This window comes from Dendrobates tinctorius, unplaced genomic scaffold (genome assembly GCF_039654945.1).
Source record: "Dendrobates tinctorius isolate UK_male_01 unplaced genomic scaffold, ASM3965494v1 ptg000030l, whole genome shotgun sequence".
In the NCBI taxonomy this organism is placed as follows: domain Eukaryota; kingdom Metazoa; phylum Chordata; class Amphibia; order Anura; family Dendrobatidae; genus Dendrobates; species Dendrobates tinctorius.
Window position 1 is genome coordinate 44,748,104 of NW_027361698.1, and position 12,326 is coordinate 44,760,429.

The 12,326-nt window shown below is 45.1% G+C and overlaps 1 protein-coding gene across 4 annotated transcripts in view; it reads right to left on the bottom strand.

Moving 5' to 3' along the window:
- The window catches only part of LOC141086218 (cilia- and flagella-associated protein 337-like), an 82,480-nt gene that overhangs the window by 42,464 nt on the left and 27,690 nt on the right, over nucleotides 1–12,326 (bottom strand). For 3 of the 4 annotated variants that reach the window (XM_073572053.1, XM_073572051.1, XM_073572054.1), the window contains exons 3-5: nucleotides 8,415–8,642; nucleotides 7,700–7,788; nucleotides 6,764–6,856 (exon numbers count right to left, since the gene is read on the bottom strand). In XM_073572053.1, the coding sequence (XP_073428154.1) occupies nucleotides 6,764–6,856; nucleotides 7,700–7,788; nucleotides 8,415–8,633 (401 nt within the window). In that variant the 5' untranslated portion in view covers nucleotides 8,634–8,642. The remainder of the gene's footprint in view (nucleotides 1–6,763; nucleotides 6,857–7,699; nucleotides 7,789–8,414; nucleotides 8,643–12,326) is intronic. The other variant, XM_073572055.1, reaches the window with a different exon arrangement.

Below are 12,326 nucleotides of genomic sequence, written 5' to 3' on the forward strand. Positions count from 1 at the left end.
AGTATTAGGCTGAGGGTGCCAATACTTTTGTCTGGCCCATTTTTGGAGTTTTGTGTGAAATGATCAATGTTTTGTTTTTTGCTTCATTCTCTTTTGTGTTTTTTCATTTAAGACAAATTAAATGAAGATAATAATACCAAAGAATTTGTGTTTGCAATCATTTTCAGGAAGAAACTGAGTATTATCTGACAGAATTGCAGGGGTGTCAATACTTTTGACCACAACTGTATATCTCCCTCTGTACCCCCCATAGACCAGTACACTGCTCTCCTGAAATACTCTGTGCTGCTGTCACCCTGCTCCTCCCCCATATATCTCCCTCTGTGACCCCCCCATAGACCAGCACACTGCTCTCCTGAAATACTCTGTGCTGCTGTCACCCTGCTCCTCCCCCATATATCTCCCTCTGTGCCCCCCATAGACTAGCACACTGCTTTCCTGAAATACTCTGTGCTGCTGTCACCCTGCTCCCACAATCCTTGCTGCCTGCCATCCTCGGTGACCGAAGACCTCATTCCTCACCTCAGATCCTGTCCTGGCGATGTGTGAAAGCGAGGCAACAAGGGCCTGATGTATGGTGGAAGGAGCAGAGTGACAGCAGCGCAGAGTATTTCAGGAGAGCAGTATGCTGGTCTATGGGGGGCACCCTGTTCGGTGGCAGGGATTGTACATAGAGCGCTGTGTTTTATACACATGGATGGACCATCTGCTTGTCTGCTCCATAGAAATCCAGGAAACATTTCTGCTGATTGGCGGTCTGTTCTGATCCAGACTTTGCATGCAAAGATTGTCAGTAACTACGCAGGCCCCATCAAAATGGCTGATCACTGTGTTCCTAACTTCCTAAATGTCATCCTTTCTTTTCCCTTAGCAAACACCCAGAAGGGGAGGAGAGGAGTGACATCACACCTATGTCAGCAGATTCCGCCCACAATTACTGCAGGGCAGTAATGTGAGCTAGTTGTACACTAGGTTTTTGTGCCAAATTTCAGTAGCTGCTCCCCCTAGTGTTAACAAGTGGAAATGCCAAACTTTTTAAAATTATTTTTCATATTTTACAAAATTAAAAACAAATGATAATATTTTTTAAGAAAATGTAAACATTAATTCTTCACATTTTTTCAATTGCTGAAAAAAAATTTTTGTATGGCACCTTCCCTTTAAACCTTCTTTCCTCCAGACGTAGAGGATGCCCCCTTGTCGTCGTCACAGGCCTAAGAGTAAAAAGATCATTAGGAAGGTCTTTGTACTGTCCCCTCATATTTATACATTGTAATAAGATCACCTCTAAGCCTTTGATTTTCCAAACTAAATAACCCCAAGTGTGATAACCTGTCTTGGTATTGCAGACCCCCCAGTTCCCTAATAACCTTGGTCGCTCTTCTCTGCACCCGCTCCAGTTCAGCTATGTCTTTCTTATACACCGGAGACCAGAACTGTACACAGTATTCTAAGTGTGGTCGCACTAGTGACTTATATAGAGGTAAAATTATGTTCTCCTCATGAGCATCTATGCCTCTTTTAATGCTTCTCATTATTTTATTTGCCTTTGCAGCAGCTGCCTGACACTGGCTACTAAATGTGAGTTTGTTGTCCACCCATACACCCAGGTCTTTTTCAGTGACAGTTTTGCCCAGTGTTTTACAATTAGGCACATAATTATATATCTTGTTCGTTCTACCCAAGTGCATGACCTTACATTTATCCCCATTAAAGCTCATTTGCCATTTATCAGCCCAAGCCTCTAGTTTACATAAATCCTCCTGTAATATAAAATTGTCCTCCTCTGTATTGATTACCCTGTAGAGTTTAGTGTCATCTGCAAATATTGAAATTCTACTCTCTATGCCCCCTACAAGGTCATTAATGAATATGTTAAAAAGAAGCGGGCCCAAAACTGACCCCTGTGGTACCCCACTGCTAACCGTGACCCAGTCCGAGTGTGCTCCATTAATAACCACCCTTTGTTTCCTATCCCTGATCCAGCTCTTAACCCACCTACACATATTTTCCCCTATCCCCATTGTTCGCATTTTATGTATCAACCTTTTGTGTGGCACCGTATCAAAAGCTTTTGAAAAGTCCATGTACACCACGTCCACTGCATTCCCTTGGTCCAGTCCAGAACTTACCTCTTCATAAAAGCTTATCAGATTAGTCTGACAGGAATGGTCCCTTGTAAAACCATGTTGATATTGGGTCATGAGGTTATTCTTCTTCAGATACTCCAGTATAGTATCTCTTAGAAAACCCTCCAGGATTTTACCCACAGTTGAGGTTAAACTTACTGGCCTATAATTTCCAAGTTCAGTTTTGTCCCCTTTTTGAATAATGGCACCACATTTGCTATACGCCAGTCCTGTTGTACAGACCCTGTTATTATGGTATCTTTAAAGTTTAAAAATAATGGTCTATCTATGACTGTGCTTAATTCCTGCAGTACTCGGGGGTGTATCCCATCCGGGCCCAGGGATCAATTTTAGTGATTTTTAGACGCCGCCGTACTTCCTGCTGGGTTAAGCAGGTGACATTTAATGGAGAATTTTTATCACTGATCATGTTATCCATCATGGGATTTTCTTGTGTAAATACTGTTGAAAAAAAGTCATTTAGCATATTGGCTTTTTCCTCATCCTCATCCACCATTTCACCCAGACTATTTTTAAGGGGACCAACACCATCATTTTTTAGTTTCTTACTATTTATGTAGTTAAAGAATATTTTGGGATTATTTTTACTTTCTCTGGCAATGAGTCTCTCTGTCTCAATCTTTGCTGTTTTGATTTACTTTTTACAGAATTTATTTAATTTTCTATATTTATTTAATGTCTCATCACTACCTACTTGCTTTAATTCTCTAAATGCTTTATTTTTATCTCTTATTGCGCCCCTTGCAGCTCTATTTAGCCATAGTGGTTTCCTCCTATTTCTCGCATGTTAATTACCATACGGTATATATTGTGCACAGGTCCTATTCAGAATGCTAATAAACGTCTCCCATTTTCTTGGTGTATTTTTATGTCTCAGGATATCGTCCCAGTTCATTGCACCAAGATCATCTCTCATCCGTTAGAAATTTGCCTTCCTGAAGTTTAGTGTCCTTGTAACCCCTCTTCTACACATCTTATTAAAGGATACATGAAAACTTATTATTTTGTGATCACTATTACCCAAGTGCCCCCCAACCATTATATTTGATATGCGGTCTGGCCTGTTGGTTAATATTAGGTCTAGCAGTGCCCCCCCTCTTGTTGGGTCCTGAATCAGTTGTGAAAGGTAATTGTCTCTCATAGTTGTCAAAAACTTTGCTGGAACTGCAGGATTCAGTTCCCCAATGTATTTCAGGGTAGTTGAATAATAATAATTTAATAATGACTTCTCCTTGAGTCGCAGCTTCATCTCTTTGCCTTACGAGGATATTCTCTGTTGCTTCCATTATTTTTGGAGACTTTTTACATATAAACACACGCCTCCCCCTCGCTTATTTGTACAGTTATTTCTGAACAGACTAAAGCCCTGTTAATTAACCGCTCAGTCATGGCTCTCGTCCAGCCATGTCTCAGATACAATATCCCCACCATGTCATAATTATGTTCCAACAATATTAATTCTAATTTCTCCATTTTGTTGGCGAGGCTTCTGGCATTAGTATACATGCACTTTATATATCTCTCTGTACCTCTATTCTTTCTTAAATTATTAACTGTTCTAACTCCACCCCCCATGCCACCCCCACCCACAATTAATTAATTAATTATAGTGAACGTTACATGATTTAATTATTTCATTATTTGTGCCCAGGTCTCTATCTGCACTGTCTTCCCCTCCTATAAAAGGAATACCCTCCCCCCCAGTCCCTAATTTAAACACTCCTCCAACCTTCTAGCCATTTTCTCCCCCAGCACAGCTGCACCCTCCCCATTGAGGTGCAGCCCGTCCCTAGCGTAGAACCTGTAGCCAACTGAGAAGTCGGCCCAGTTCCCCAGGAACCCAAACCCCTCCTTCCTACACCAATTCCTGAGCCACTTATTAACCTCCCTAATCTCCCGTTGCCTCTCTGGTGTGGCACGTGGTACAGGAAGTATTTCCGAAAATACCACCTTGGAGGTCCTTGCTTTAAGCTTGCAGCCTAATTTCCTGAAATCATCTTTAAGGACCTTCCACCTACCTCTAACTTTGTCATTTATGCCAATGTGCACCATGACCGCTGGATCCTCACCAGCCCCTCTTAGTAATCTGTCAATTCGATCAGCGATGTGTCGGACTCGAGCGCCAGGTAGGCAGCACACCGTTCGACGATCCCTGTCTTTGTGACAGATTGCCCTATCTGTTCCCCTAATAATTGAGCCCCCACTACCAGCACCTGTCTGGCCTGCCCTGCTCTCCTATTTCCCGCCTTACTGGAGCAGACACTCCTCCGGCTTTCAGAGGACATGCATTGCTGCAGCAGTGCTACCCCTGCACTGACACTCCCCTCATCTGCCAACTTAGCAAAGTTATTGGGGTGTGCCAGATCAGGGCTTGCCTCCCTGGCACTCTTCCCTCTACCCCGCCTTCTAACTGTCACCCAGCTAGCTGCTTCACTGTCTTGCAGCTCCAACCTAGCATCCCCCCTCATCTATCCCATTGAGAGTCTGCTCAGTGAGCAGAAGACTCCTTTCCATATTGTCTATGGATCTCAGTGTTGCCAGCTGAACATTTAGATCCAGTATCTGGGCTTCCAAATGCACAACATGCTCACATCTCACACAGCAGTATACACCCTCGGCTGGCTGTTCAAGGATTTCATACATGCGGCAAGACGTACACTTGATGACCTTGGCAATAGTGGAGCACAGACTAATGGGGATTGGATCAGACAGAAAAGATAAGTAAAAATAAATAAATAGTATTAATAAAATATAACAGTAATTCCTCCCTTGGAAACTCCCTGAATCCAAAGTCACTGAATCATAAGTCACACACTTACCACCGTTTGCACTTATGCTCACACTCAGCTCGTTCACACTCGCTCAGGCAGAAGATTTAAAGAGATCTTTTTTCCCTTTTACCAGCAAACTACCCTGCTGCTCAATGCACTTCCAAAAGGAGTTGAGCCCCAACCAGATGCCCCTTATAAACCCTTAGTTATGAACCCCCACCCTTAAATAACCCCTTGTGAATATAGTTACACCTCAAGATTTAAATGCAATATAGTTAACCCTTAAAAACACAGATAGTAAAATAAGAGATTAACCGCAGGACAGAGACAGCCCAGGGGTACCAGACAGACGGACTCGAACAGGTGCGGCACTGTGGTGCTGGGCCTAAGCAGCCACGATGAAGGGGCCGCGAGGGACGTCACTGGAAAAGACAGAGACGAAGGTGAAAGGTACCAGGGTCTGTGTGTCCAAGCTGTCATGCTGCTGCTGTATTGCTGTGGTCATTGAGAGGACGGCCAATAAAGAAGGAGCTGTTGAACACTCATCAGTCTCTGCCTTAAGTCTGTCTGCGACGGAAAATGGACCACCCCTCAGTCGGCACACGTACCTACACCTGGACAACTCCTTAAAGGCTATGTGCACATGTTGAGTATTTGCAGCTGATTTTTCAACAGCACAAACCAGAGTGCTGGCAGGACAAAACACTGTATAAATAATGCAATTTTGAAACATTTTTACTTCCTGCATTTTTTTCCTATTTATTTGAATGGATGAAAAATTCTGCAAAAAAACCTGAGAGAAGTGACATGCTGCAGATTTGAAAAAAAAAATTGGTGGGTGAAATCTGTAAGTAAAAAATAAGGAGCATGTAAATGAAACTTCAGAAATCTCATTCTATAGGCAGTGGGCTTCAAGAAAATGGTAGCGCATGCGCAGAATGGCTGATGTTCTGTTGAATTATTAATGTCACAGTCACTTAGACTCGGTAGTAAAGTAAAACTAAACAAAGGCTTCAGGATATGGTTCCATGTAACCGGCATCTACTATGGAGCCTCCGTCCCCAACATTAGTGCTCAGGAGGATACCATACACAGACAGGTGCAATATATAGATATATTTGGTTGTTTAGCCATATTTACACAAATCTCCCATTTTTTCTTTTTACGTACTTCAATAATGAGCCAAGATCTTCATCTGCACATGCGCCGCTTCCAGCACCATGCTCATGAAGCCCACCGAGAGTAGATCAATGTGCGCAGCGGAGACTCTGCTCCTGCCCTGTACTGCCGACATGTTCCTGAAACCCACCACCAGAAGGTCAATGGGTCATGCCTCCCACCGCTGGGACACCCCCTTCTCCCAACCCAGGTCCCAAAGCATCACCGCACTACTGCCACTGCTGGCTTCCTGCAGCTGCGACCCTGCTCTGGTCTCATGTAAACCCAAAACAGCTACCGCCGCCCCCATGGTTAGCTAAATTCGGACTATAGTAAAGACCCCCATTTTCACATTAAAACATTTTTTTCCTATTTTCCTCTTCTGAATTTGGGGTGCGTCTTATGGTCCGAAAAAATACGGGTTTGGTATGCCAGAATTCTAATGAAAATGTTTGATGAATCAAGGCTTAAGTGATTCTTTTCATTTTGACAGTTTTAGATAAAAGCAGAATACAGAAATAAAGCTTTCTTTCGTACTTCTCTATCAAGATTGAGAACATAATAGCTAATTAGAATAGCAATAACCAAAGGTAAAGTTTTTACTTTTAGCATCAGAAATGATACTGTGTCACGTAAGGAGTATGCCAATATAAAGATAACAGCCAAGAAACAAGCAGAGATTACCTGTAACCCAGGTGCAGAGGCATTGACTCAAAACCAACAATTTGACAGTATGGTTCAAAATTGGAAAGCTCATAAAGGCGAATTTCTCGGTCACTGCAAATAGAAAGGCACAGTAGTAGTTTGGATACCAAACCTCCTAACATTTCAGATGGTCACTTGTGGGCACTTAAAGAGAACCTGTCAGCACAATTTTGTAATGTAAAGTAAAGACATGTCTGAAATGGCACTGTAATACTGAGTACAATGATATCATTGGTGAAGAAATCCACTATGTTGCTCCTTTTTAATTAACATTTAAACCAGTGGTTCCCAAACTCCAGTCCTCGTGGACCCCAACAGGTCATGTTTTCAGGATTTCCATAGTGTTACACATGTGAGAGAATTCCTGATGCCTTGATGATACTTCCATCACCTGAGAAATACTAAGGAAATCCTGAAAACATGACCTGTTGGGGTCCGCAAGGACTGGAGTTTGAGAACCACTGATTTAAACATTTAATGTTAATTTGATTTCGGTGCACAGGGGCCGGACTGTACACTTGGTCTTCTACCTAACTGATTCCCCAGCCCCTCCGCCTGTCACCAATTTTTGGATGACCTGCCCCCTCTGAAATCTCAGCAGTGACAGTTCATTCACAGACCGGAGCAGGTGGAGGGGCAGGGTATCACAGACAGGTATGAGAAGACCCAATGGACAATCCGGCCCCAATGCACCAAAATCAAATTAGCAGAAAACTTCAAATGCTGATTAAAGAAGAACCACAAAGCGGATATCTTCACCAAAGGTATTAATTGAATCTGTATTACAGCACCATTACAGCTTTACACTACAAAATCGTGCTGACAGGTTCTCTTTAAATGGTTCTCCTGGGGCTTAAGAATTCAGTGAGACCAACATATATCAATGATAAACTTGTAACATGACAACATGCTTACCAAGTGCCAATAATTAATTTGTTATGCTGAGGCATCAATGTGGAATCAGAAATCCATTTAATTTTCCTATTCGGTTGTTTCTGTTCCTCCTGTAAAACATATGTTAAGTCTCTAAACTTACATAGAGGTACCATGCAAACAATGAATGTGAGGATATTCTGATAGAGGATATCTGAGAAGGCAGTCAATTCTAAATATATGTAAAATTCAAGAATACAAAATAAAAGCGGCTAGAATGGCTGATGTTCTGTTGAATTTAGTAATGTCACAGTCACTTTAGTAAAGTAAAACTAAACATAGGCTTCAGGATATGGTCCCCACGTAACCAGCATCTACAATGGAGCCTCCAAACCCTGTCACTGACTGACAGCTGAGTCTGTACTGATGCACCATGGAGATGGCTGTCAGTCAGTGCTGGGGCAGTGACTAATTATTCCGGACACGCCTGCATGACTAAAAGCCGGCGGCTCCTGGGAGAAATAAAGTTCATTTTCTCCTGGGAATGGTGCTTGCCCTTTCATAATGCTATTAACATGCAGATTAACCTTATATCTGCAGGATAATAGCATTTTTGGGCATAAAAAGTCCCCTTTAAGTGTTGAAAGTCATCACATATCCTCAATATTACCCATAGAGAGGTAGATTATCTTTGAAAACTAATTCATCCAAGTAGTAATTAAGGCAGAGGTCATCATTCGTGACTCAGTAACATTACCAGAATGCAGCGACTTTTCTTCAACTTCAGATCTGGCGTCCAGACTGAGACTACACCATCTTGTCCTACAGCTAGAAGTGTATTATCTGGCATTGGAGAGATCTGGATAAATGGTTCCCTATGGGGATTACCGTCTGTGACTATGGCCGGAAGGAGGAAGGACACTCTATGATTATCTGGTTGCTGGACATGACGCTGAAGTGGCATTTGTTCTTCCATCTTTGACACCTGTAATAATACATGAGATAAAATTCATATAAACACAATGCACAACTTAGTCAACAATATCAAGTAATGTTCCTTATTCCAACTAAAGTAATCACGCAGATGAGTTCAGCATAAAAGACATTCATTTCTGATCCTAATGCTGATTCTGTGGTACCCATTAAAAACAGATTGGAATTCACAGGTGTAGACTCTTCTTTACAAAGATGCAGTCCCAAGAAATTTCATGCTAGATGCATGTGAGAAGATAAGTGCAAGGACTAAGCACATTGATGTAAAACACCACCACTTACGTGACTTAGTGGAATGTGGAGTACTCGAGTTTGTTTATTGCGAGTCTGACAAGATGATAGCTGATGGTATGACAAAGCCTGTTACCACCATGTCCGCCCGCGGTCCCCGCGCTCCGGTGTCTCCCGATGGTCTGCTGGGACCGGGGCACCTGGTACTGTCACTGTGCTCCCGGCCTTGCAGCCTCCCCAAGTTCCTCGCTGTCTGCGCATGTGCATTCTTAGTCCTCTGTCGCGTGCTTGCCGGGTGCACTAGGCTTCTGCCAGAGTCCTGACCCGGAAGTGATCTCACTGGGTGCCCGGTGTCAAGTATATCGAACGGCATCAGCCGTTCCTCAGCGCCTGATTATTTCCTGCACTTTCCTGTGTAGGTGCTCTCCCAGATCTCTGTACGCTTCCAGTGCATGCTCTGCTCTATCCGTGTCCGCTTCCAGTGCGTGCTCTGCTCTGTCCCTGTACGTGCTCTGCTCTGTCCCTGTACGCACAGGGCCGGATTTAGGTAAAGTGGGCCCCTAGGCAAAGTTTAAAATGGGGCCCCAAATGCTAACATATTGCACATCACACAGAAGCATTTCGATTGTATTTACATGCGCTGAGTTCAGGCTGCTAAATGAGTGTGATCGACAATATTTAACACTTGTTTCCCGGCCTCTTTCCACCGTCTGAGAAAGAAAGATGGGGACAGGACAATCCCTAATGGATCACCATACAGTATCATGTTATCAGCAGTGTGACGACTCCTGGAGTGGACCCTCTGGGTCGCGATACCAACCCACCCCTGGCGAGCTGACCTAGTGAGGACGACCCCTATACAGGGATTGTCAGGGGCAGACCCAGGGGGGGTAAAGTACCACGATTGCTGAAACCAGGTGGCCGGCTCACAGAAGATGGAAAAGACCGTGTTAGCAAGGAGAAGACAGGAACACACAGGATACAGAAGTGTGTAAAGCGTGGACATGGAAGCACACAGGGTATAGGATGGTGCAGAGCATGTACACCAGGGCACGCAGGGTACAGGACAGTGCAGGGCATGTACATGGGGCACGCTGGGTACAGGAGTGTGTATAGTGTACGCCGAGAAGCACGCCCATGTACGAGGCAAGCAGAGTGCGTGCAGGGAATCACGCCTGGGTACAAGGCAAAGCAGAGCGTGTGCAGGGAAGCATGCCTGAGTACAAGGCAAAGCAAATCGGGTGCAGGGAAGCACGCCCGGGCACAAGGTAAAGCAGAACAAGTGCTGGGAAGCACGTCAGAGCACAGGGCAAGGGACCTGAGTACAGAGAGCAGCCAAGCAAAGACCAAGCAGGTCTGGCAAGGAAGCACAACGATAATCAGGCACCGCCTACAGGAAGAGGCAGCCTGATATAGGGCATCAGTGCTGTGACTTCTGGGTCAGGTCCTCCAGGACCATAGAGACGTCAGAGATGGCGCGACCGCCGTTAGGACTTGGAGGGTGAGTGCATGCTCGCTCGACAAAGCCCAGGAGCAGCCATAGAGTCAAGCATGACAGGTGCGCGTGCGCACCCGACAGGACCCCTGGACCGACCGCAATACTGGAAGTGACGACACTGGGCGCTGAGTCCCGACCCCAGGGGAGTGCAGTGAGAGCGGCATGACAGTACCCCCCTCTTTACACCCCTTCTTTCTAAGGCTGAAAAGAAACTTATGCAAAATCTGGGGTGCTTGGATATTCTCCCAGGGTTCCCAAGACCTTTCTTCAGGCCCAAAGGCCTTCCAATCAATTAGGAAGAGCGTTTTCCCTCTTACCTTCTTCATGGCCAGGATATCATTCACCTCAAATTCATCCCCCATGTCAAAAGGCTGGGGTGTGTGACCCGGAGAAGGATGAAACCGGTTGAGCACCACGGGTTTGAGGAGGGACACATGGAAGGAATTGGGAATGCGGAGCAAAGCGGGTAACTTCAATTTGTACGCCACGTCATTAATATGCCTGAGGACCTCAAAAGGACCAATGCATCGGGGACCTAGTGTTCGGAACGGCGGAACGCACTAAATACAAATAATAATAAAGTGCGTTCGCCGCTCGGGGTCCACCATGCAGTAGGTGCTACAACCGCTGCTGAGTAATGGCAGACGAGCAATATGGCGATATATAATGGGCACGGGTTCAACTTCACACACAGAGGCGCCGCAACAAAAACATACAAAAGGCTGAGCCTGTTAGAGTCACAGGACTCAGGTAAATGCACACACTGTATAAGGTCACAGGAGCAGGAACTAAGACAGAGGGGCTGCGTCCGTCTAGACCTACCGTGTGTGCGGCGTCGCAACTGTGAAGGCCAAGAAAGGGATGCAACTGCAGCGCGGCGCAGGACACTGCCGCTGGACGACACAGCTACAAAGCAGGCGCTATGTCGGACGCTAGCGCAGAGGTGCAGTGTGCACAGTGGCCTAAGGCTTGCCACAGACTAGCGCAGACTACTGAACTAATTCCCTTACCAAATGCGTAATATCAGAGGGAAGGGGTTTCATAATAAGTCAGTCACCAGAATCATACATCCGTCACCATTCACACATAGCAGTATAGTCTATACTAGCGCATGGCGGAACGGTCATGCGCACTTTTTATAGCCGTGCGGGACCTTCCAGATCTCCGAGATGGACCAATGAGATCTGGAACAGGACCTGAACACATGACTCCCGATCTCCAATGGGAGATCGTCTCGTGAGCATGCCCAATAGGAGCACAGAGGGACTTAGTCTCTGGAGCGGTCTGCTGCAAAGTAATCTCCTCTGCAGTAGAAAGACAGCAGGAGACCGCAGAATGTGAGACTCTGGATTCCTGCAGAGCAGGCGCAGAAACCTGACGCCTAACACCTAGATTACATGATGGTATCTTAAGGCGAATATATTTGGAGAAAAGCCACACCTTGTCGCCAGGGAGATAAGGAAGAGAGTCCAGGCACCTTTTATCTGCATGGTGTTTCATTCCTGTTTCATCCCACAGCCCTTGGACGGGGGCGACCCATGTGGGTCCGAGATAGACATGCATCTGAGCCAGGTGAACCATGCCTTTTTTGGCCAGAAGGGCGCGACAAGGATTATTCGAGTTTTGTCTTCCCAAATCTTTTTTAAGACTAATGGAATCAATGGGATCTGGGGAAACGCATAGGCTAAATGAAACCCCCACCGGTGTAGTAGCACATCCACCACTTCTGGACGTTCTCTCGGATTTAGAGAGTAGAAACCGGAGGCGGGGGCACCACGGTTGAATACAATAAGCAGGATCCAACCCAGGCCTATATGTAAAGACTATGCTGGTATGCTGTTTTTATGATAATTTGGTTGACACTTGCACAATCTCTTTTGGAGTATTGCTATAGGTTGCAGGCTGTATTATGAGCCTAGGGTTGCTATAGTTATGTCACATGAATGA